Raw genomic sequence first — 25,807 nt, forward strand, 5'->3', positions numbered from 1 at the left:
AGGACGGGGGCGGGCGAGCTGTCACCCGGCCCGGCCGTGGCACCGGCCTCGGAGCTCCGGCTCTGACACTCCCGGCAGCCGCCGTCAGCAAGGCAGGTTCGGCCTAGTCTCCGCCTTCTCCCACCCCCTGGCTCCGCCCTTGGGCCCTACCACGTGCCTGGGAATCCCGCCCTCCCCGCGTCGAGGAGGCTTCGCTGGCCCCCAACTTCCGGGGACGGAGGCCGAATGGGCTCAAACCTTCCGTCTCCGACCTAGAAGGCCGCGGTGTTCCCGCTTCCGGGCTCCTGAAGGAGCGCTGGAGCACGTGACCTGGCGGGGGGGGAACTACATCTCCCAGGGTGTGTAGCGCCTAGCCTAAGAAACAGGTTAGTCGGAGCTCCGGGAGGGCGGGAGCGGGAACCCTAGATTACTAGCCCGAACCCCCACTGACCCGAGAAGCCCATGGGGCCGGGACGGTTCTCGGCCCTGGGATTTCATTGCAGCCTTCAGTGCTCCTCGCGTGGGTCCGAGCTTGCCCCTGCCCCCGCGGGTTTTCAAGGGTCTGGGAGATGCCCTGATCCAGTCCCCACGTTTGACAGATGAGGGAACTGAGGCCCGGAGGGGCAGCAAAGGCCCCCCCCACGGGGCAAGACGCAGGGTCAGGATGTGAACCTGGGGCCTCTGACTCCGTGTTGTCCTAAATAGGAACCCCGGGTTTCGTGACTCGCCCACGGTTTTTTCCCGTGTGCAAGTCCAGGCCTCCCGATGCTGACCCGCGCTTAGAGATCCTTTTGTGAGTGGCTTTGTTTTGGTCCCCAGGGTGAGATGACGGCCACGCTACCCACGGTCCTGGAGGAGATTCTGGGCGAGATCGCAGCCACCTGCGGGGAAGCGTCTGAAGGTAGGGAGGCTGCTTCCCCGGGGGGGGGTCCCGAAGGCAACAGCTGGGGGCCACAGAGGGTCCTAGAGCCACAGGAGGGCTCACCGGGACGGGGCCCGAACTCCCCGGGGCCGATGGCAGCAGCTGGGGGCCACAGAGCGTCCTGTAGCCCCGGGAGGGCTCCCCCGGACGGGGCCCGAGCTCCCCGGGGCCGACGGCAGGACGGGGCACGGTGCTGGGCCCCCCCAGTCCTCAAAGGCAGGCTCGGCATCCTGGGGAAAGCCCCGCTTTGGGGGCCCATGGACCCCCTTCTGGTAAAGTCGGGAAGCAGTAATGAAGCCTCCGTACTGGCCACACACTTTGGTGAGTGGGGGGAAATACAGACAAAAAGGCGACACTCCGTGCCCTCAGGGCGCTTACGCTGTAGGGAGAGATGTGGGAGCTGTGGGCAGTCCCCTCCTGTTCTGACGATTCCAGGCGTCTCCTAAGCCCAGTTAGACAAGAGAAGGAGGTGAATATGGCGGCCTGCCACGATGTCCATTTGGCCAACTTAGCTTTGAGAATGTGATGGCAACAAAGGGCAAAGAGTTTTTAAATCGTTCACCTTGCTTCTGCTGCCCAGTGGCCCCAAAGGAAAGGAGAACGACGTGCTGGGGGATGGGGGTCGTTTATGGTTTCTAGAATCCTGTCTTTGGCCACTGGAATAACTCTGGGATGCTGTACAGGAATCTTCTAGCTTTTTCCCCTCGGTGACCAGCAGAGGATGCTCCCTGACTAATAATAAGCTTTGCACATCCTCCAGCTGTTTTTTTTAAGCTCAGGCGAGGAAACAGGCCTGGCTATTGTTGTAGTCTGCTATGGTGCAGCAAAGGAGTTCAGGGGCCTGGGTTCAAATTCTGACTCTAACATTTCCCTTCTGAGGAAGTCACTAAAACTCTCTGAGCTTTGTAAAGCAGAGACAGTGCTGCTTGTGCTACACAGTAGGAGCTGAGGGGAAAAGGCCCATGTGTTGTTGGAATTACGATCTCTAACCCATCAAATTACATAGAATCATAATGAAGATATGAAAAGGCACTTATTAGCCTTTCTCCTTTGCCCCTCTCCCGGTCCTGGCTGCCTGGGCCCTGTAAGGGCTGCTTGGTGACGCTTGTGTATCTTGCATGAGATGGTAGGGTCATCGCCTCTCTTCCTTCCTTGATGTGGAGGACCCCAGGCCTTTCTACCGTGCCTTGCAGATCCAGGGCACAGTCAGGTTCCCTACTCATGTAACCCAGTGACCTCTGGGCTTTGCCATCCTCACTGGAAAACTCAACAGATTTCTATTTCTCCCAATCGGAGTGTAGGCACCTTGAGGGCAGGGATTGGCTCTCTTCTCTTTGTCTCCCCAGCTCTTAGCACGGGACTCGGCACATGGTAAGCATCGGATAAATGTTTTTTCATTCATTCCATTCGTTTGTTACTGTGTACCTGGCTGTGTGCTAAATACACAAGTGAGACAGCCCCTGCCCTCATGTGATTATAATACACACCTAGAGGAGCGATGGCCAGCAGGGGGCGCTTTGGTCTGGAAAGTCACAGTGGAACCAGAGGCTGTGCCAAGGCTGATTTAATTACGGTGCCCAGAGCAAGAGGTGGGAACGGGGACTAGGGCAACCAGCAGCAAGTCCTAAAATGGCCGGGGTGAAAAGGCATTGTTAGGTCTGAGGTCAACACCATACTGAGCTCTCATCAAGCTGGCCAGCCAGCTTGGGGGGGGGGTCCCTGAGCCCTGTCAGGCTGAAGGTACATTATGGGAACGGTGAGGTTGTCTAGGGCAACTCCCTCATTTTATAGACAAAGAGACTGGGACTCAGCAAGGCCAAGTGATCTGCCTGAGGCCACACGAGGCGTAAACAGTACTGTGGCCTTTTTAACGTATGTGCACACATACCGCATATCCACAGTGTGTTTTCTAGTTGATCTTATTTTATGAATAGCTTTTATTTTTCCATCCCCTTCATTTCCAAATGTCTCTTCCCCCTCCCCACCTAGTGATCTATCCCTTGTAACAAGAATTAGAGGCGAAATAGAGGGAGCATTTCAGCCCAACCAGCCAACGCCTCCTGGCACCTGAAGGTGGCTGCTGCAAAGGGACGGCCCCACGTTTCTCCGCTCTTCCAGATGTCTGTTTAAAAATACTTTGGTGTTGAATTAGTATCATTCAAAGAGATGTCATTACTTTCAAGGGAATGTGCGAGAACAAATCAACTCCCTTTGTTTGGTTTTTAATCAAAACAGCTGTGAGTGAATGTGCTTAAGATGATGCTCACACACGGGCTGATCCCCAAAAGAAAAACAACTGACTCTTCCTGAGCACCTCCAGTGAGAGAAGCCACTGTTGTTACCTACAGGCAGATTGTTTGCAGGATGGAAACCCGCTCAGACATTCAGTGGCTCCCTATTGCTTACTGACCAAAAGTTTAGGGAATCAAATCTTAGGGATGGGCCTAGGAGTCTGCCAGCACCTTCTTGGCTCTTCTTCCTCATCAGTGAGGCAGGCGGAAGCTCTCTGTGTTGGACACACAGGTTGATTATATTCCCTGCCTCCTTTAGTGGCTGAGGGGTCATTTTGCTGGATTTGAAGGTTTTTTTCTTTGGGGGAGGGGGGAAGCACTGGGTTTGGAATCAGGAAGACTCATTTTCCTGAGTTTAAATCTGGCCTCAGATATTTACTAGCTGGGTGACCCTGGGCAAGTCACTTCACCCTGTTTGCCTCAAATTGCTCATCTGTAAAATGAGCTGGAGAAGGAAATGGCAAACCCCTCAAGTGTCTTTGCCAAGAAAACCCCAAATGGGGTCACAGAGCTGGACATGACTGAAACAACTGAACAACTTAATTTTTTCCCAGTCTCTTTGACTTTGTGCATTGTTAAGCCCTTTCTCATCATCAGAGTTTAAAATCTCTTTAGGGAGGAGTTACGGAAATGAGAATTGGCTATGGAGATGGCCCTCTATCAGATTCGACACTCTTGAGCCGGCCAGTCCATCTGCTTTTTCAGAGTTCTGATGGTGTTGGGTAGGAGGTAGAGATCTGAGAGGGCTTCCGTGGTGGAGGTGGGCTGGCTGGAGCTTGTAAGGCTTTTGTTGCTAAGCTCAGCAGGTGGGCTCATCAGGCAGCCTTCAGGAAGGTGGCTGACTGACCTTCCCCTCTTTTGTTTTGCAGTGCCCGATGAGCTCCTGTTGGCGTGAGTATTTGTTCTTTTGGATGGGGGGGGGGACTCTTCTTGTCAGTGGTGTTGGAGTGCGATGCTTTTCCTAGGTCTGACCTTGTCATTCATCATGAGCTCAAACATTCAGTGGCTCCCTATTGCTTGCTGACAAAAGCTGGGACTTTTCCACCTGGCCCTCCCAGCCCTTCAGAATGTTGTGCCACCTCTTTCCAGACTTATTACTCACCTCTGTATGTTCCATCCTGATTGGACTGCTCTCTGTCCTCTCCCAACACCCCTGGAATAAACAAACAAGCAAATAAATACATGAAACTTAACCTCCCTGCCTTTGTGCAGCCTGTTCCCTCTACCTGGAATTCCCTTCCTTCCTGCTCTGCCTGGGGAATTCCTACCCATCCTCTAAAACCCACCTCAAATGCTGCTTCCTTCAGGAAGATTTCCCTGATTACTTCTCTCCCTACCCCTAAGTTGAGAATGATCTTCCCTCAACACCTACTTATGTGTGTGTGTTATAGCTTTCTATAGTCTTATTCTTCTTGATGCTAAGTTCCTTGAGGGCAGGGGTCATGTCTTTCTTAGCCTTTATATCAATAAATCAACTAATAAGCACTTGTTAAGCATTTACGACATGCCAAGCACTGTCCTGGGCTGTGGAGATATGAGACAAAAGGGAATCAATGTCCGCCCTCAAGGAGCAGTTGGGTTCTGGTGGATGAGACAGACTGCACCCATAGGTTTGTACACAGTACCAGGTGGTCAGTGAGGCTTGGGAAGAATTAGGAAAGGCCACATGTAGAAGAAAGTAACCGGAGTTTGCAAGGAAATTAGATGGTCTAATAAGTGACTCTGCAGAGGGAGTGCATTCCAGGCATTGGGGACAGCATGGAGACAAGGGATGAGCTGGTATGGCGGCCTCAGACCTAACGGGAGGGCTGAGGCACCAGGGGTGCTGGGCAGGTGGAATACACAAGACTTGGTAACTGATTGGGTGAGGGGGGAGGAGGAGTCGAGGACCAGCCTGGGGATTAGGAGGATGGAAGTGCCCTCAACAGAATTAGGGAAGTTTGGGGGAGAAGCTTCCAAGTTCTGCTCTGGACACGTTGAGTTTGAGATGCCTTTGGGATAACCTGGAGGAGATAGCAATAAGCAGTTGGGCACGAAGGACTGGAGCTCACGGAAGAGACCCTAGAAGTCCGACACTCCTTTCCATAGAGTTGATGATTAAGCCTGTGAGAGCTGATGAGGGCAGCCAGAACCCAGAGCTTCCTTGCAGGCGGGAGCTGGGATGTAAATAAAGGTCCAAGTAAAGGCGAATGAGTCAGGCTAGATGGAAATGGGCTTGAAGAGAGCAGGGTCATGAAAAGCCGGAGATGAGAGAGTACCCAGGAGTAGAGAGCACCCAGCGGCTGCGGGGATCAAGGGTGGACACCTAGAACAGACCCTCAGATCGGGCTGTTGAGATCAGGGATAACTTGGGAGAGCTTTCAGCCAAGTGATGAATTATATACAACTCCCTCTGTGCCTAGCATAGTGTCTTGCACACAGTAGATGCTTAATAAACCTTGGCTGTGTGTGACACGTGATGTATTCGATAGATGCATGTTGATTGATTGATGTGAACTTTCCTATCAGAGAAAAGAAGCATTCAATCTGAGGAGGCAGGGAGAGGGTTTTCTTCCCCCTCCCCTCCAAATGAGTCTGTCCCTTTCTGTCCCTCCATATATGTGTACGTATGTTACACGTATGTGTGCACACATATAATATGCATGTCTGTGTTTGAGTGTGTTGACTTGGAATGAAGTTGGGAGGATGTGCCCAGCCATGTGGAAGGCTGGATGCTGAAAGGGATGCCATTACCATCAAGCCTCAGTCTTAAAGGCTTTATCTTATTAAAAGTGTTCTAAATTAGGAGCATTCTTTCAAAAATAGAAAGGCCTCTCAGCCTGCAGTGTGACTCAACCTTCTTCGTAACCATCTTGGCCTCAGGAGTCCCCCGGTCTCTACTTGCTGCCACTGAAAACTGGCTGGAGGTCAGCCAACCACATTCAGTGTGGTATTAATCACACACAAAGAGGAATATTGTTTTCAGGCTTTGTCTCCTATTCTTTTGCTCCCTTTAGTGGGTACCAGTGTGTGCTCCCTGTTTTTATAAAAGCTGTGCCTCCCATTTCCCTAAGAGCCCAAGATTTGTGAAGCTCCCCCAGGCAGGTGGCACGGCCAGGGAATCCCAACTTGAGTTTGCTTACTTGGAATCACGCCCCACTGGGGAGTCTTGGCAGGAAGCAAGAGGGATATCTTATTTTCTTAAATCTTCTTTCTGGATTGGGTCTTGTCTGAACCACAAAGAAAATTTCCCTCCTCTCCAAGCAGAGGCAGAATTTGGGCCTATAAAGCAATTCCTCGTTTTTAACTTACCCTAAATTGAGGTGGAGACCTCGCTGGAGTCCCCTGAGGTAGTATTTGTAATGGGCCTACAATGAGTAGTGAAATATTATAGAAGAGACAGCAATGACCAGCATATGTTGAAGGTTCATCTCTGGAGCCTCAGACGCTCCCGAAGTGGCCTTGTTCCATCCTTCCCCAACACACATACTCTGCACCCCAGAGAAGCTGCCAAGTTTGATCTGACCCAAGCATCTCTGCCCCTCCCTCTACCAGAGAGTACAAAGGATTGAAGCCTTACATCTAGCCTCCCTCACTCTTTGCATCTCCTGATACCCCTCCATATCTGAGACGCAGGACAGTTAATAAAACTGTTGTCCCAAGGAAAAGGACATATACCTGTTGCTTTTAGGTAATCCCAGCCTTTTGGGTCCTGGCAAAAAGGAAGCATTTAGAATTGATGGCACTAGGGAGGCCTGACAAGGTGAGGCTAATGTGGCAGAGGAGGTGGGGCACTGCCAGGGAACCAGAGTAGACCTGGCGGAAGCTGCTGACGTGCCTCCTTTTGTGAGCTCTGAGCCCACTTCTAAAACTTTGAGGGTGCTGCAGTAAGGCCCTCAGAAGAGTCGGCGCTCAGCTGCTGCACAAGCCCTGTCGGAAGGAGGGCCGGCTCCATTCTTTCTCCTGGTTTTGGCACATTCAGTTATTGTTCATTACATTCATTTGGAGGATGCCATATGGCAATGGGAGTTTGTCTGATCTGAAGTCTTTCTGTTTCCTAGGCTGAAATTTATATTTGGTCCATCCGCCATCCAGGCCTTGGATCTTGTCGATCGACGTTCTGTTACCCGTGTCTCCTCTCCTAGTGGAAGAACCATATACCAGGTAGAGCTTATTTGGGGGAATTTCCAATCTGGAAAATTCCCATTATGTTTAAATTGTGTGTTTACTAGACTCAGTATGGAGGAATGCTATAGTCAAATTACTTCCTGTACTGTTATGAAAGCGTTTGACCTGATGGGAAACATTTGACTGTTAGTAATTGAAACAGAATCCATTTGCAGCCTCAGAATTATCCAGTGGAATGAGCAGGAGACTGAGAGTGAATGGGCATTTAATCTTGGGCCTCATCAAGCTGAATGTCAGAAATGATGCATCCTTCCCTCTGACATAGAGCAGGAAATGAAACCAGTATTAAAGATTTGCTAATGCATGGGGAGAAAAAAAAGAATTCCCTTTCTCAGCTCCCTGAAGTATGGCCAAGTTGTGATTTTTTTTTTTGTGGAGAGGGTCAGAGTCATGATTGTTTCAAAAAGATTTTTAGCATCATCTAGTCTTTCAGTCAACAAGCAATTATTCAGTCCCTACTATGTGCCAGGCAGTGTACTGAATGCTAGGGAAACAAAGAAGGTCAAAACAGCCCATACCCTCAGGGAGCTTCTATTCTAGGCACTAGAAGCTAGGGCCTGAGAAGGGTCTCCTCCTGAAGGTGAAGGAGGAGCTGATTCTTGAAGGAAGCTGGGATTCTAAGGTGCCAAGGTGAGGAGGCAGAGCATGCCAGGCATGGGGTTAGCCCGTCAGTTCAAAGGTGTGGAAATGGGAGATGATTGATGTATGTGAGAAGTCATAGGCCAGTGAGCTGGATCATGGGGGAAGGAAGAGGGGGATGTAAAAAAAGGTCCACTGGAAGGGACCAGATTGGGAAGAGCTTTAAATGCCAGACAAAGGACTTAATGTCAGATCTTCAAGGTAATGGGGCACCATTGACATTTTTAGGACACCCAATGCTGCCAGCAACTCCCGCATACTATGTGTCAAGTGCAGTAGGTGTGTAGAGCTGGACAAAACCTGACCTTAATCCCTACACCAAGCAGACCCAGGCTTTGTGTTCTGTGCTTTGTGGGAATTTACTTGCCCTTGGTCAAGAGGCGTGTCAGCAGGATTGCTCTGGCCAAGGAACTCTGCAGCCCACCAACCACAGCCTTGCCCTCAGCCATGGAAGCCCCAACCCTGGAGATGTCATCATCTTTCTGCTAGAGATTGCTTCCTTTTTCTCAGCTGGGATTTGCATATCGTCTCCAATTTTTTTATGGAGTCAAAAGGCCTTGGCTCTTCTTGAGAGGAGAGAGGGCCCTGAAGCTGATAGCTCTTCCCATCCTCATGTGTCAACTTTGTTTTGATTCTTAATCCCAGCATAGCACTCGACCTAGGCCTTATCCTCATCTGAAGTGGGCTGCCTGCAGCTGTGCCATTCACATTGGATTTTCATTTACTATGATGCCTGGCTCTCCAGTGACCCAGTTATTAGCTAATGACTTTGCTTGAGACGTTTTTCATCATAGTTGACTTTTTACTTTTCCCAGTGGTTATTTTCATTTGTTTAGTTTTCATTATTCATATCCTGTGTTATATTGGGTTGCCTTATTTATCATAAAAATGCTAACTTCTTTGGAGTGTGGCAGTCAGCCCAGACTCTGAATTAAATGGGGGCTATGGAAACTTCACACCCTTGGGATTGTTCTCAGTGGTCCCATTTTATTGTACTTGGCTAGTGTCAGTGGTCTTCAAATGAGGGAGGAGACTGAAAAGATTGCTGGTGGTCTTTCTAGGACCAGGCTTTGGTACCAGAGCTGGCTGTCTTCCTATGGCGTACCTGTCTAATTGCTGTCTGTCCTGTATCATGAGTACCAGGGTTTTGTGCTGGGTGCATGCACATTCCACTCATTCACTCACTGGTTCTGGATACATTTGGGAAGTGGGGGCCAGTCCTCCTCTGTGGTTTGGTTTGATCATAGGACCACAGGCTTAGAGCTAGAAGGGACCTCAGACACCATCTGATCCAGAGGAGGAAACTGAGGCCCAGAATGTTAAGTGACTTGCCCACAGTCACAAAGCAAACTTGAGGCAAGATTTGAAGTCAGGTCTTACTGATTCCAAATCCAACCGTCTATCCAAAGCATCTTACGGTATCCTCCTGCCTTTAGAGTAGAGGACATGCCCTTCAGGTAAGTCACCATTTCTAGAGCCTGCTGGGACAGAACAAACTTCCCTTGGGTAGTCATGTACCCACAGGCACTTGCTGTCTAATATACCCCCTTTTTAAAACAAAGTAGAACTAAGACCTTTGTCATTGCCCAGAGGATTCAGGCATGTTTTGGGAAGAGCAGACATTATTTGGTTGGACTTAGAGTGGAAGAAAGGTAAAAATAAACACTCAGAGCTTCCCATAATGCTCCTTGGCTCAGATGACCAAATGGTTTACATCGAAGGCTCTGTCAGCCTTGGGTGGCTAGGGAAGGTGGCAGCTAGCTGATCGCCAGAGTTGGTGGCTGTTGAGAGCAGATGGAGATTCATTCCATCCCTGTGTGCTCCCTGACCACCTGCTGTACCCTGGACCCTGCCTGGGAAGTCCAAGAAGCACCATGAGGAAGCGTCCCTTCTTTGAGGGCACTAACATTTGTTCATTAAGTCACTCTTAAGACCATATTCAAGGCCAGTAGCCCAGTGATGGTCAGAAGAGTTTGATTAAGCCTTAAGCCAGAGGGCCCAAGGGGTGATGACTGAGGACAGAGCAAGTCCAAGTCAGTCACCCCACCGCAGAGGGCTGCACACTCCTCAGGCATTCCTTCCTCTGTCTCGGCAGTCTTTCCCTCCTCCTGCCTTCCAGTCCTGCTTTGGGGTTTTTTCTATCATTGCTCCGTGAAGTATTCAGACTGTGAGCTTCATTAAGTTGGGCCTTGGGGCCACCGGTGCTGGACTGTTCATTCCATTCCGATGCCTGCTGGGGCCCAGGTGCTGTGCTGGGCACTCGAGAAGGTGCCCAGCTAGCTAACTAAGCCGCTGTTCTTCTGTCTCAAGTTAATGGGGCAGGGAGGTGTGCCACAAAGAGCTATAATGCAAAGTAAGCTCTCAGGACATTGAGGGGTGCAGAGAAAGGAGTGGTTTGAATGATTTGGAAATGTCCAAATGAGCAGGTTAGAGAAGGTTTCAAGGAAAATCATTGAATTCAGAGGGTCCCTAGAGGTCCAGCTCCCTCATTTGATATATGAGGAAACTGAGTCTGAGAGGTTAAGAGTAGTGTTCAGAGTCAGGGAGGTAATAAATCACAGTCAGGATTCACACAGAGGTCCTCTGACTCTGAATCCAACATCTTCTAGCTGGGCTTTGAAGGTTGGGTAGGATTTCAACAGGTGGAAATGTTAGGAAGAACATTTCAGGGTTAGCAAACATTGTGAGACAAGGAACAGAGGTGGAAAAGTGTAAGATGTAATGAGGTCTAGAACTATCTGCTTAGAGCTCAGAGCATATGGTGGCTCCAGAATGGCTTGGAGTCAGGTTGTGGAGGCTTTTGAATGGCAGGCCAGGATCCTAGATCTGGATCAGGAAGGGGCTTCAGAACCCCCTTTTACTGAGGAGGAAACTGACACTCAGAAAGATGAGGTGACTTTCCGGGATAACTCAGTCCTCAGTGTCCTGGGCAGGAATCTAGCTCTTCCTGATTCCACACCTAGCACTCTGTGCACTGTGCCACCTTGGCCAACGACTTTGGACTTTAAGTAGCAGGCTGTCGTGGAAGTTTTCGAACAGTAGATTCTATCCGATGGGAAGGTTACCTTGATGGTAAAGTCAGGTTACCTCGTATAAATTGGTTAAGGTGGGAGAGTAAAACAGGGAGGCAGCCCAGGCGGGTCTTACCATCTTCTAGAGGAACGATAAGGGCCTAAAATAAGATGAGGGGAACGGAAAGAAGACAATAGAGGGGATTCCTGGGAAGATGGCAGAGAGATTACCAGGAACCCATGCTGCTCACAGACCTCAGAAAAACAACAGAAAAGCTGACAATTTTCTAGAAGGTTTAAGCTGAAGAAAAGCTCTGGTACTGTCCATTAAAATTACAGATTGAGAGAAACAAAAGGAATGCCACCAGGAGATATGTATTGGTTGGCACAGTGCTGGAAATCCCAAGAGATAACCTCAGCTGGGTAATAGATGCCTTCTAGGAATTCAAGAAAGTTTCAAATTAATTGAAAAAAAAAAAGGCAGGAGGAACTAATAAAAAAATGGGAATGCGGCTAAAAAAAAAAGGAAGGGCCATGACAAAAAGGAGAACCATTTGTACTTTAGTTTCTCACTGTAGGTACTCCCTCTACTTATGTAGATTGCAACCCCTCTTCGCCTGAAGTGAGATTCCTAATCAGTCGCTGGAGCCCAGCGTCTCTCTCCTGTTGACCACCACCTGGTGTTGGGTCCTCCACGCTTGGCGATGCTGGCCCAGAGGGGGCGGGCAGAATGGTCATGACCAAGCCTGTACCCAAAGGCTTTACTGTTTGGCAGGCCCTGGCCCTGCCCAGGCCTGTCTGTGATAAACGGCCTTCATGCTGTCATAGAGTATCAGGTTATGACTTAGAAAAATGGGGAATGATGTAGAGTACATGAAAACTCCCCTGAAAGAATCTAAAAAGAGGATAAACGAGGTGGGGGTAAAGAACAGCAGAACAGCTATGGGGAGACTGGATCTGGGATCTCTTTGGTATTAGGGACTCCCAGGTGAGGAAACGCCATCCATCTATGCAGGTCAGCACCTTCTTGGCAACATATAGTCTTGGAGCAAGCTTCTTTTTTTTAAATTAATTTATTTTGATTTATCAACAATCACTTCCATAAGCTTTTGAGTTTTAAATTTTCTCCCCCTCCCTCTGTGCGTCCCTCCCTAAGATGGCTCGAAATCTGATATAGGCTATACATATACATTCCTATTAAGCATATTTTCACATTAGTGATGTTGTAAGGAAGAATTAGAACTAATAGGAGGAACCATCAGAAAGAGGAAACAAAACAAAACAGAAGAGAAAAAAATAACAAATAGTCTGCTTCGATCTGCATTCAAACTCCATAGATCTTTCTCTGGATGTGGATAGCATTTTCCATCATGAGGCCTTTGGAGATGTCTTAGATCCTTGCATTGCTGAGAAGAGCTAAGTCTATCAATGTTAGTCATTGCACAACATGGCTACTACTGTGTACAACGTTCTCCTGGTTCTGCTCACTTTACTCACCATCAGTCCATACAAACCTTTCCAGGTTTTTCTGAAATCTGCCTGCTCATCATTTCTTATAGTACGATAGTATTCAATTACATTCATGTACCACAACTTGCTCAGCCATTCCCCAATCGATGGGCATTCCCTCAATTTCCAATTCTTTGCCACCACAAAAAGAACTGCTATAAATATTTTTGTACATGTGGGTCCTTCTCCCATTTGTATGATCTCTTTGGGATACAGCCCTAGAAGTGCTATTGCTGGGTCAAAGGGTAGAGCAAGGTTCTTTATCCTGGTATCCATGGACCCCCAAGAGATCCATAGATTGATTTAAGGGAATCCGTGAACTTGGATGAGTTTTATTAACCTCTAACTGAAAATCAGCATTTCCTTCAGTTATCTAAAATTTTTCCCTAAAAAAAGAGGTCCATAGTTTCACCATACTGCCAGAGGTCTTTCTTTGACACAAAGAAGTTTAGGAAGCTCTGCTTTAGAGAGTTATCTAAAGCACAGAGAGTTTAAGTGACTTTTCCAGGGTCACACAGCCAGACTGTGTCGGAGGTGGGCCTGGCTTCCCAGCTGACTATCTCTCGGCTCTGCCACACCACCCAATCTATGCATGAGAAAAATTTGTAGGAAGAGAAGGTTGGAAAATAATTGAACTGGAAACCTATTTAGAAGCAATGCAATTAAGTGAAAATTTTGGCAGCCAAGTCTTGGAGGCACGGAACACAGTGGAAAAAGAAAAAAATGGGATCAATATTATTTCAAGAAACCTTCTGGGATGATTCCCAGAACCGTCCAGAACAAGCAGCACTATGCAAATAGACAGAATACACAGAATTCTAATAAGAAAATTAGAATTCAGGCCACCCAGGCAGATCATTATCAAATTTCAAATCTGCATTTATAACCAAAAAAAAAATTTTTTTCAAGCCACCAGAAGAGAAAGGAAACCACCTATCACAAAATCACAGAATGGTGAAGCTAGGACCCTACAGATCATTTAGTCCCGTGTTTTTGTAGATGTAGAATTGAAGACCCAGAAAGGTGACATGCCCAAGGTCACCACCCACTTTCAGCCAATATTCCAGACCAGTTCTTAGGACTGAGTTGGATCAAGATCTCACCAGGGTTTTCTTTTGGGGTGGAGGGGAAGGGGGAATGAAGACATTAGAATAATGCCTGTTTCAGTTCAAAATATGTGTGCTCTCATCCTGAGCTCAGATTCCTTAGATATCTAAGGTTTCTGTTTGAAAAGATAAGGCAGACATTTAAAATCCAAAATGAATTCCCAAGGAAAAACCCACCCTCATACCAAGCTGGTCCATCCAAACTAGAAAAATAGAACTGTAGGCACATAACGACTGACACTCCTGGCTGGAATCTTAATGTGAAGAAATACAAGCCCCACTAAGAGAGGGGGAGAAGATTAAAAAAACAAACCTTGAATTGGTCAAAAGGCTGGACATGATAGGTTGGATCAGAAAGAAAAAAAGGTGATAAGAAAGGTCAATTTCAATGTGTCCCAAAAGTCTTAGTTAGGTTTTCAGCATTCATTTTGTGTGTTTGACCATGATCCAAAGAGTTTTTCAGATAAGCAAAGAAAAGGTAATGAAAAGGGGGAGGAAGAGTGCTGGTGATCCCAAAGCAAAGCGCCTGTCTTTGGCTAAGGGGGATGTTAAGTTTTAGGGAAACTGAGCAAAACAAAGGGTTTTGTGAAGCCCAGCGGAGGTCCTTATCACCAGGTGAAGTCGAGGAAGGCTTCACGGAAAAAGTGGCATTTAAGAGTGTCTTTAAAGAGCAGTGACAAGTCCAGTTAGTGAAAGAGGAAAGAGGACATCTCAGGCATGAGGAGTGGTGTGACCCAAGGTGACGAGAACCCCCAGGGTGGGGAAGGTGGGGTAACATGAGATCGGGGGGGGCTTTGATTGCCGGGTGGGCAGTAGAGAGCTCTAGGCACTGAGCACAGACATCTCAGGACCACGGCTGTGGATCAGCAGCATTAGCCCAGTCCTGGTGTAAGGGATGGATGGAGGGCTGGGGGGGGGGAGGACAGCAAGAAGATCCATTGGTAGACATGGAGGGACGTGGGACTGCCAGCCAGAGTCTGAATTCTGGCTCTTCCTTAGGCAAGTACCTTCACCAGTCTGCCTCAGTTTCCTCATCTGTAAAATGGGGAGGCTAGACCACAGGATAGCCGAGGCCCCTTCTCTCTCCAGATATATAACCCTACGTAATAGTTTGGACAGGTGATGATGAGGATCTGTATTCGAGTGGTAGCAGCAGGCTGTGAGCAGTATTGAAGAGGTAGAATCACCTTAATTAAGGCCAGGATTATGAACAGGGGAGACAAGGCAAATGGTGGCATCACTGCTAGAAAGAATGAAGTCAAGAGGAAGGGCTAGGCTGGGAGGAAAGATGCTAACCTTGGTTTTGAACATGGTTGTTCTCCAACATGGTGGTGTTGGAGGCCTGGAAGTGTTGATCTTAGAAGCGTGAGCCCAGAGGTGGTAGTTGAAGCCATGGGACCATAAGAGAATGCGCAGAAGAGGCCTAAGGATGTAGGGCCAGTAAGAACAGGCCATGGAGAGGTTCCAGGCACTGTGGGAGGCCCCAGGATGCCCAGGCCATGACTGGTTCTCCATTTGCTAATAGCAGCAGTAGATGTGGATTCAATTAGTCTTCTTAGGTGTCTCAGCTTCAAGGCAGTGACAGCGAGAGTGCCATGGGAGAAGCTGAGAGGCCATTCAAGTGGTACCAACTTCTTTGGTCATGGCCTGGCCCCCCATAGGCAGACCTTGGGAGGGAAGGGCACTGGTGTGGCTCCAGAGGAGGCCTGGCTTTCATCCTGAGGACCAAAGCTCATTTGGAGGGTCTTTTCTGATTACCTTTGGCTTGGGGTGGCTTTTGGAGGTTCAGCCCAGGGAATGAGGGGTCCTACTGTATCCAAACAAGAGTGCCCTCTGCCCCATCCTTGAAACATGGCCCACCTCTGCCACCTGGGCATGTGAGTGGGCCTTCACAGGTCGGGAAGATGTTGGATCGCATGGCATGGGAAGGTCCTTCCAGCTTGCAGGCCATGAGCCTCTGACCTCCCCAGGCAGCCCTTACTTTTAGGCAATTTTAATTTGTTAGAATTAAGTCCATCTCTTGTGAACTTCCACCCACTTGAGCAGTATTGTATCACATGCTTTTCCAGTACTTTTCAGTCTCACGGACAATCTGAACTACAAGGGGCCATGTTGACCCCCTGGTCCTACCTCCCCCTGGACCTCCCTGTGAGTGTTTAGAGCTCGGGGCCACTGCCATCTAACCTCATTCGGGTGAGTGTGTCTGTGCTCACTGATCATCTCAGCAGGCAGAGATTTTAGAATTGTTCCCATAAAGACGTAGTCTGTGGGCATGTAAAATCCCACTCTATTGGCTCTTTCCACCTCCACACTGCTGAGGGAGGTTGAAATCAGGGCCCACCCCCGACCCCGAGGCCCTCTTTGGGCCCCACTCCTCCCTGGTCTTCCCACCCCTCCAGCAGCTATGTTCCTCTGTGTACCTGCTTTATGTCTCTCTTTAATTTTCCTTATAAGACCTCTCAGAAAGGTGTGTTGGGGGGGCTCTTTTTGTCTTTGTCATTAGCCCCATGATTGCCTCACCCCACTCTCAAAATCTGTTTCCTCTCTAATATGGGGTTGGTGCTATACTACCTGCCCCATGCCCTCAAAGCCAGAAGACCTGGGGTCATGCCCCAGCCCTGACACCTACCCGCCATGTGATCTTGGGCAAGTTATTAAACATTCCGATGCCCTAGGCGGAGAGGAGGTGCTTGGTAGAGGGCGTTCTGTCCCTTGGAGATCCCTGCCTCACATGGGTGAGCTGGTGAGAAGGTACCTCACACCAGGGCTGGACCACTCCCCATGTTTCCCATGGGAGTGTGGGCCAGATATCTGTGTCCTCTGTGTGTGTGTGTGTGTGTGTGTGTGTGTGTTGGGGAGGGGGTGCCATGCAGTGGCAGAGGGTGAGAAGTGAGGGAGAGAGGAAGGAAGGACCCACCCCTACCCACCCATTCACAAGCAGGGATAAGCACACCTCTGGCTCCTGGTCCCTCACTCTTAGGGCTACCCCAGAGCCGTTCCCACTGTTTGGGCCGTGAAGCTTTGGGATGGGGGTGGAACGCTGAGCAGCCAGGGCTGAGTCTTTGCTGACAAGAGTCAGGCCCACTGCGGGGAAGGCGAGACTCTGCCACAGGAAGCAGAATTTCCCCTTTTTGGGGACATCACCAGAGCTTTCCCTTCTGGTGCAACACTCCATGTAACTCTTGAGTAATCAGACGAATTACAAGGAGAGGTGGCTGGGCTAGGCCTGAGCCTGCCCCTCTGTTCTCCCGCCTGCAGGTGCTCGGCAGCTCCGGGAAGGTGTACGTGTGCTTCGCCTCTTGCCATTACTGCTCGTGCCCGGCTTTTGCATTCTCTGTGCTTCGGAAGAGTGACAGCCTATTGGTAAGCTGTGGGGAGAAAGGGTCCCCTCATGCAAGAGGCCACATGACCAAGTGTGGAAATGAGCTGCAGCTGGCGGTGCTGTCCTTGCGTTCCCGAGTCATTTCTCCTGGGTTTGACTCCCTAGAGGAGTCAAATTAGGCAATTGGGGTCAAGTGACTTGCCCAGGGTCACACAGCTAGTGAGTGTCAAGTGTTTGGTCTAAGGCCAGATTTGAACTCAGGTCCTCCTGATTTCAGGGCTGGTGCTCTACTGCTGTAGCTGCCCTGGAAATGTCATTTTTAAAGAGTGTCAGTTTTCCTTCTGGGTGAAAACCCTTCCAGAAAGCTGTCCCTTTCACACTTACATGACTGTTCCACTCCGAGTCACCCAGGAAGTACTAGAGCTTGGCACATAAGAGGTCCACTGCAGCCTGGGAGCCAGCCCGGCTGCAGAGTGGACGGCAGCCTCTCTTTAGTTCAGCCCCTTGATTATTCGTGGGGCCTCTTATCCTTGGCCCGTGGTTTATGGGAACGTAGATCAGGAGTTTGAGTCTTGGAGGCCGTGTATTCCACCCACCCCACGGCCCAGGAGCATTCAGTGTCTGGGCCAGCATCACAGAGCTTGTGAGGAGCGGAGGGTCTTATGTCACCACGATGGCTGTACCTAGTGCCCTTCCTCTTCTCAAGACACAGCAGCTGGTCTGGCCGCTGTCTTGGCACAGGCTCCGGGGGCCCAGGCGCACATCTCAGCCATCATCAGCCGCAGGAAGGAGCCAAGGCATCTGATGGAAAGGGAAAATGTACATTTGCTCTGTTGCCCCCAATCAGGGATTCTTCACCTTTTTTGTGGCCCAGACCCCTTGGGCAGCCTGCTGGTGAAGGTTGGGGACCCTTTCTGAGTCACGTTTGTAAATGTATAGAAGAAAATACATAGGATTGTAGAGGAAATCACTTATTGAAATACAGTCATCACAATGCCCTTTTCCATCCAAGTTTGTGGACCCCTTGCAATCTGTCATTCATACCAGGTGAAGAGCCCCTGCCCTAAAGGGTGGGGGGCATTGGAAAGAAGGTAGCAGGCCCAAACAGCAGCATCTGCACCATTCTTCCCTTCAGATTGTCTTATGATCACCTTGGGCACCATTAGGGCTTCAGGTGTGTGTGGCACCCTTGGCACTTTCTGGGACATCTCCCCTGCCTGGTGCAGCTAGTCATTTGTTTCATCTGTTCTCTTTATTTAAAAAAAAAAGTTGATGTATTTTTCTATCACCTTGAAACAGCTGGTAGGGAAGTAGATAGAGTGCCAGACCTGAAATCAAGAAGACCTGAGTTCATATCTGGCTTCAGAGACTTAACTAGCTTTGTGACTCTGGGCAAGTCACTTCACCTCTGCCTCAGTTTCCTCAACTGTAAAATGAGGCTAATAATAGCACCTACCTCCCAGAGTTGTTGTGAGGACTGAATGAGATAGGGTAAAGCACTTAGCACAGTGCCTGGCGCCATAAATGCTCTCATTATCTATAACCTCACTTCTGAATTAGCCTCCCTCCCAACCCTGCCCCAGAAGCCATTCCCATGCACAAAAAATTAAAAGGAAAAGGTGCAAAGGGTCGGCACAACCAAGGGAAGTAGAGTGCAGCCCGACAGCAAAGGCGGGGGTCCGCCTCTCTCTCCGGGCGGGCTTGGTCATTCCGATGACCCAGTTTGGGGTTTTTGTCCTTTCCATAGTTTTGTAATCATGTGGGCTGACTTCCTGGCTCTGCTCCCTTCTCTGCTTCCTTTCATACAAGTCTTCTCATCCTCCCCTGAACCTTTCCCATAATGTCATTGTTTCTTCCAGCACAGTCATTCTGTTACGATCACGTGCTGCCACAATTGGCGTAGCCTTTCCCCACGCCATGGGCGCTGTTTCCAGTAGTGCCCCTGTTACATTGTCTTTGAAGTGAGACTGGTCTGGCAGACCACAGGGACTTCAGAGAAGACTGGCAAGTAGGCAATCTCTCCTGGAATCAAAGGGCAGAGAGGATCTTGGGATGAAAGGGAAATCTCTTCCCCAGATATGGACAGCTCAGCCCCCAGACGTGGCCGTGGGCATCGTTGCGCTGGGGCTACTGGTCTTGATGACAGTGACTCACGGAGTGTGGAATCATGAAGGAATTTGGATCAGCTTCAGGGCAAAATTTGAATTTCCTTTCGACTGTTTGTTGGCATCATGAGAGAGAATCTCGTGGGCGGGTTCTTGTGGACACACTGGTCCTTTGCCCTACGGCTGCGTCTGGTTCGTTCTGCTTTGGGTCATGCCGAGACTGGGCCTGTTCCGGGGCCATCGAGATTCCACGTACTTCCTTTCCCTTTGTAGCACAAGAGCACAGTCTCTCTCATCACCGAGAAGGCCTGCGCCATGGCTCTGACAGCCTGTGTGCTTTGACCTGACCCGTACCTGGTGACGAAAGACCATTTCTGTGTTTGATCGGGTGGATTTTTATGTTTTAAGGGAAGTTGTTATGGCAGTTTGCACAGAGTCGGGGCGGTCTTCTTTGGGCTGTTGGGCTTTTTCTCTCTGGTTCCTCCACACTCCCCCAGATGGATTTTTCAGGGAAAAAAAAGGTTTGGTGGGAAGAACCCTAGAACAAAAGTCAAGACCAGAGGATTCTCTTCTGGAAACCATGTACAAATATCTGGGGTTCTATGAACTTAGATGGGGAAAAAATTGTATCTTTATTTTCACTACCTGTTCTAACTGAAATGTAGTATGTCCTTCAATTATTTAAGAAAGAATGTTCTTCTGAAAAGGGGCCAACAGGTTTCACCAGCCTGCCAGGGGCCCATGATAGACAGAAGTGAAGATTGCCTGCCCTGGGCCCAGCCCAGCCACGTGGTGGCCATGTGACTGTAAGACTCGTCATCCATCTGGACCTCAGTTTCCTTACATGTAAAATGAGAGGCCCAGTGATCACTTCAGTTCTAGCATTCTGCTCTACCTCTGACAGAAGATGGCGCCATCTCTACCTCTGTTAACTCCTTACTTCCCCTGCTTTCCTGGTAGGAAAAGCTGGCTGGAGGTAGAAGTTAGGATCCTCTAAACACTTGTTGGGCCTGGGCAGCAAAGGGCTGCACTAGTCTTTAGGTATTAGCTCACCTCCCCTGACAGCACTGTTATACGTCAGCTTGAGGGCCTTTTTTGTCCTGAGGTGGGCACGTGCTCAGATTGCCCAATGTGGGGTTTGTGGAGAGGCCTGGCCTCCTGCCTGCCTCTTCTTAGCCCCACCTCTCTCTTCTGTCTTGGTCCAGACCTGGGTTTCCAGTGGGAGGGAGGAGTTCCTGGGCAGGAAACACATTCTACTGATGTTGCTTGTTAGCTCTTCTGTAGCCAAGTGTCTTAGAGCAGCAGATCTCTAGCTTTCAGGACCCCTTTACCCTCTTGAGGACCACTGAAGACCCCCACCCCTGAACACCTTTTATTTATGTGGATTCTGTCTGTAGTCATCATATTAGAAATTAAGACATCTTCCTACTATTATGAAAAGTTTTGACCTCAAGGACCCCCTGAAAGGACGATGCCCTAAGAACCACTGTCTTAGAGAATTGCCAAGTAGACCACTGACCAGTTAATGGATTGACTTTGTGGGGTCTCACAGCCATTAAGTGTCAAAGGCAGGATCTGAACTGCTGACACGTTTCTTCTTCCCAAGCTGGTTTCTAACTGACTTGTATCTTATGTCTTCCAGTGCAAGCATCTCCTGGCCACCTACCTCAGCCTGGCCACGGGACTGTGCCAGGACCTGAGTGTGTCTAATGAGCAGCTGTCTGGCCTCCTGTTAGCAGAGGAGGATCAAGAACAGGCCTAGAGGCCCCTCTGGCACCACCGACGCCTCTGTGAATTGCCCCACGAGGGAAATTTCCCTCTTGTTTTCACCCAAAGCAGAGATGCTGGACTGAAGGATTGAGTAAACATTTATTAAATGCTTATTGTATGCCAAGCACTGTTACGATGCTCCCACTTTCTTATTTAACCATGTGTTGTCTACTTAGAAGGAAAATGGCACCTTTCCTTCTGTCGAAGGGGTTACAGAACGTGCCTGTGGTTATGGCCAAGCCCTCCCACAAAGGGCTTTCAACAGCCAGGAAGCCAATGAGGTAGCTAAATTCTTCAGCAAAATCAACTGTAGTAGCTGATCTTTTTTTATTTTTTTTAAGGGGGGAAAAAACCTATAAGTTGGCATTATATGCAGTGTTCAGACGGGGAACAACTAGGTGGTACAGCAGATAGAGCGCTAGGCCTTGAACCAGGAAGACCCGAGTTCCAGCCTCAGACGCTTACTAGCTATGTGACTGGTCAAGTTACTTCACCCTGTTTGCCTCAGTTTCTCTTCTGTAAAATAAGATGGAGAAGGAAATGGCAAATCACTCCAGTATCTTTGCCAGGAAAACCCCAAATGGGGCGATAGAGAATCAAATGTTCTGATTTGGTAAATTAAGGAAGAAGGGAGGCTTTTTCTTTCCCTAGTCACATGTCGATCTGTCTCCAAAGGGATGGGGAGGAGGCCTTTACCAGTCTGGAATCAGAAAGTCTGCATTCAGTTTTGAGCCTCACTATTGATTAACTTTGTGACCTTAGGCTGCTGAGTTTTCCAAATCTCTGTTTGCTTTTCTGGAAAATGGGGATAATAGTACTTATGCTGTGTGTCCCACCAAGTGAGATTAATTTAGGTAAGTCACTTTAATGGACAGCTCTGATTAGCTGTCAGAACAGAAGGCACCCCTTGGGAAAGGTAAATCCAGTGGGAACATGGCTGATACCTTGGGAATGCCCAGGAGCAGAGGGACTTGATGGCATGGATAAAGGAGTCATTCTGTCATCCAGAAAACATTAGGGGGCTACTGTATGCCAGGTGCCAGGGCTACACAGAGAGGGAGGACACTGACCTTGCTCCCAGGAGCTTAGAACCAGCATGTGACTAGTGTCCGGAAGCCCAGAGTGGGATTGGTTTTCTATTTGCCTATTAAATTTTAATAAACTCTCATTTTAAACACAGGTAACTTTGGCAGGCAGGAGTGGATAGAGAACCCAGCCTCACAGCTGGCTGGTCCTGGGTTCCTTGTCACATCCTGGCCGTGTAACCCTGGGCAAGGAATTTCACCCCCCAAGGGTCCCAGGCAAGTCTATAAAGACTTCTTGTTTCAGAAGTTCTGATCTATGTTGATTGGGGGTGGGGGCAGTTTCCAAAAAATTTTGGGAGCTTCTTACACCATGGAAACCATAGGTCTGATCCCTTCTGTGGTGGCCCCCACCACTGGTCCCAAGCAAAATAAAACACCCCAATGAGTGGGCCGAGGGCCAGGTGAGGTATTATAAGAAATCCAAGCAGACCCGAGTCTCTTTCAGGTAGGGAGAATCCTAGGAAAGGTGGCCTCTCCTTTGAAAAAAGTGAGGGATTTTGCTAGAAAGAGGTTGGGTGGGGAGATCCCCACCCAGTGTGGGCACAGGCGACAAGCTGAGCAGAGACCCATGAGGAACAGCTGTGCGTGAGGCTGTGTGAAAGCCATTGGAGGTACTTATTTTTCCAGTTTGACAAATAGACAATTTCAGACCTAGTCCTGAGGTTTCTCCAGGTGAGGAGAGTTGGACAACATCCCACTAGTTCCGTCTCCCTCCCCAGGAAAGTGAGGAAGCCAGAGACAGTTCTGGATGTGGTTTTACTACATTTAAATTTCTTATCCAAAAAAAAAAGCTTTATTTTTAATTCACTTAAATTATCTTCCACTTTGAGCTAATACTACATCTGTACATACACTGCAAAGGAGGTTAAAGTCTCACAGTTTGAGCTCAGCCATTTCTTTGCCCCATCTTTTGGTCTGCTCGATTCCGCTGGGGGGGGGGGACCAGAAGTAGAGAGCAGCTATTTTAGCCTCCTCTTCCCCTCCAAAGCTGATTGGGCAACCCCCAACCCCCCCCCAAGAGAGGAACGGGAATCTAACTGGGGGGAGAGACTCCTTTCCCTTCAGTGTTCTTGGGCCCCTCCAAGAGACAGAAGAAAAGCCGCTATCTCCACTAGGAAAAGCACAATGTCACTAGATAGCAAGCTGGAACAAGAGCTCCCTCCCGACCCCATTCGTCACCAGGGCCTCTCCTCCACCCATGCCTGTACATAGTGTTCTTCTGGCCACTTCCAGGAGGAGCAGGTTCCCATCTGTCAGAAGAGCCAAGGTGTTGCGTTTCCCCATTGCTTCCAAGTCTGGAAAACATCACTGCCGAGTGGGGGAGTTCACAGTAACAGTGGCTGAAATCCTTTCCTATTAGAGAGTAGTATTCAGCACATCCAAAACAGTGGGGCTGAGGTCGAGGAGCCAGTGGGGAAAAATGGCATCCTTGGCCAACAGCTTCTCAACCTCCCTTTGGAGTCCCTGGCCTCGTCATCCAGTCCACACGGAGCTAGCAGCAGGACCAACTACCTCAAAGGTACGTTTCCACTCGTTGGCCCTCGGAGACAATCATCTGTTCACCAAGATCCAGAGTGAGAGCAGCGAGGTGCTCAGAGCAGGCCGCCTGTGCATGCACATCACTGCTGAGAGTCGGCCAGGCTTCTCACAGTGCCCGTCACGGGCTGCGTGTCTCCTGGCCTCTTGGTGGCGGGGGTCATACATCCGCATCGAGGGTCTGCACCGTCCCTGACTGTCCATTGCCACTCTTGGGGAGGTCATCTGCCTGACAGAGGACATACCTCGAGATGATCTTGTGGAACGTGCAGCGAAAGTCCCTTATCCTGTAGGCGTAGATGATGGGATTGATGACAGAGTTGGTGTGCGACAACAGGATGACCGCGTGCATTAGCACCTTGGGCTTGCTCTTGGCAAAGTGGGGATCAAAGAGCGTGATGCAGTTCGTGGCGTGCAGGGGCAGCCAGCACAGCGCGAAGATGCCCACGATCATCGCCAGCGACTTGGCCGCGTGGATCTCCCGCTGCAGCGTGGTCCGCGAGTGGTCCATCAGCTCCATGCGACGCAGCTGCTGACAGGCCACCAGGAAGATCTTGACGTAGATGGCCAGCATGATGAGCAGCGGGGGCAGGACGCAGCCAAAGAAGTTAAAGTAGACCATGTAGGACATGGTGACCACGTTCTCAAAGAGACATCTCACAGGACAGCAGCTCAGGTTCATGGGTCCATCAGTGCAATTGGTGGCATTGGCCCTGTCATTCCATCCCATGAGAGGAGTCAGGCCAATGCCAAAAGCGAGAATCCAGAGCACAGCAATGACCCCTCTTGCCCGGGTCCCAGTAACTAAACTCTTGTACCTGTTGCCCAAAAAAAAAAAATCCATTACACTCAGTTTCTGCTAATCAATATACCATTATAACCTGTTTTTGGGGGGAAGGGGGTTTATCTTTGCTTTTTAATACAAAATTATCTTCACCACTGTCCCTCCTTGCAATGCAGTGGATAGAGTGCTGGGTCTGGAATCAGGAAAACCTGAATTCAAATCCAGCCTCAGACACTTACTGGCTGTGTGACCCTGGGCAAGTCACTGAAATTTCTGTGTGCTTCAGTTCTCTCCTCTGTAAAATGGAGATAATAATAGCCCCTCCCTCCCCATGTTGTGAGTATTATCGAATGAGAGAATAATTGTAAAGCGCTTATCACATTGCCTGGCACATAGTAGGTGCTATATAAATGCTTATTTCCTCACTCTCATGCCCACAAACATGCCTCAGAACATAGGAGTTTTGTTTCTCTAATAAATAGGAGTTTTGTTTCTCTAATAAATATAAAGTTCTCAGTATCATTCTTCGCTACTGATGATCAAAGAACACGGTCTTCGTTTTGAATGAAAAGGGCAGTTCTCCAAGGAAAGCCCAGCTAAGTAAGGACAGACTGAGCCTGGGAGTGTACTGGTATAAGGAACTTCCCTCCCTTGATACACGTCACCACCTTCTATGTGCCTGCTCTCGCAGAGACACCTGGAGAAGAAGGGTCTTGTTCTAGATCATACAACAGTTATCAGTCAGAAGCAGGACTCCAACTTAGGTCTTCCTGACTCAGAAGCTTTGGCTCTGTCCATTTCACTCAGCCCAGCGAGATGAAGACTGAAGATGATTTTCCTTTTAAACTTGATACCCAATCGGGAACCGTTCATGCCCTGGGCATTTCTGATCCCCGGTAGATGGGTGCCTGCCTCTGGGGCCAACCAAATCGAAAACGAAAGGAATGTTGAAATTACCTGTGACCTGGTGATATACCATATCCAGTGTCATGTACACACACACACACATACATACACACGCACATACATGCACACACACATACACATGCATACACGTGCACACACACACACACACACACACTGCAAATGAGATTTAAAACAATACAACTGAAGCTCACCTACTGCTTTGACTGTTGCATGCTTGAATCTACTGGGGTGGTGTGAAACAAAAGCTCTTCTCTTTCAAAGTTGAGAGTTCACCTTCCCACCTTGATTCTAACTGAGGTGTGGTTAAAGCCTTTTCTTTAATCATTCTCTAGTCTCTTGAAGGCAGCTAGGTGGCACCATAGTGCATAGAGCACCTGGCCCGACTCTTCCTGAGTCCAAATCTGGCCTCAGACACTTCCTAGCCGTGTGACCCTGGGCAAGTCACTTTACCCTGTTTGCCTCAATTCCTCATCTGTAAAATATGCTAGAGAAGGAAATGGCAAATCACTCCAGTATCTTTGCCAAGAAAACCCCAAATTGGGGTCCTTGAAGAATCAGACATGACTGAAAACAACTGAGCAACATGTGTCTATACATAACTGAGTGTGTATATACATATTGCTGAAAGTGGAATGGGCACACACAACTTCCATA

General features: G+C 49.1%; 2 protein-coding genes across 5 annotated transcripts in view; one reads left to right on the plus strand and one right to left on the minus strand.

Annotated features, from left to right (window-relative positions):
- The first annotated feature begins 6 nt into the window (after positions 1-6).
- ZSWIM7 (zinc finger SWIM-type containing 7) lies at positions 7-20,945 on the plus strand. Of its 4 annotated transcripts, none has more exons than XM_021007046.2 (6): positions 7-96; positions 799-880; positions 4,062-4,083; positions 7,233-7,335; positions 16,883-16,987; positions 20,694-20,945. In XM_021007046.2, exons 2-6 carry the CDS (start codon positions 805-807, stop codon positions 20,811-20,813), a joined length of 426 nt encoding a protein of 141 aa, XP_020862705.1. In that variant the 5' UTR covers positions 7-96; positions 799-804; the 3' UTR covers positions 20,814-20,945. The 4 variants fall into 4 exon arrangements, with proteins under 4 accessions (XP_020862705.1, XP_020862702.1, XP_020862703.1 ...); XM_021007043.2 differs by lacking the exon at positions 7-96 and adding an exon at positions 195-365; XM_021007044.2 differs by lacking the exon at positions 7-96 and adding an exon at positions 376-503.
- Positions 20,902-25,807, minus strand: part of ADORA2B (adenosine A2b receptor) — a 50,211-nt gene continuing 45,305 nt past the window's right edge. Inside the window, exon 2 of the mRNA XM_021007042.2 lies at positions 20,902-24,260. Within this exon, the coding sequence (XP_020862701.1) occupies positions 23,603-24,260 (658 nt within the window). The 3' untranslated portion in view covers positions 20,902-23,602. The remainder of the gene's footprint in view (positions 24,261-25,807) is intronic.

Source organism: Phascolarctos cinereus, unplaced genomic scaffold (assembly GCF_003287225.1).
Source record: "Phascolarctos cinereus isolate Bilbo 61053 unplaced genomic scaffold, phaCin_HiC Scaffold_5;HRSCAF=322, whole genome shotgun sequence".
Classification (NCBI taxonomy): Eukaryota; Metazoa; Chordata; class Mammalia; order Diprotodontia; family Phascolarctidae; genus Phascolarctos; species Phascolarctos cinereus.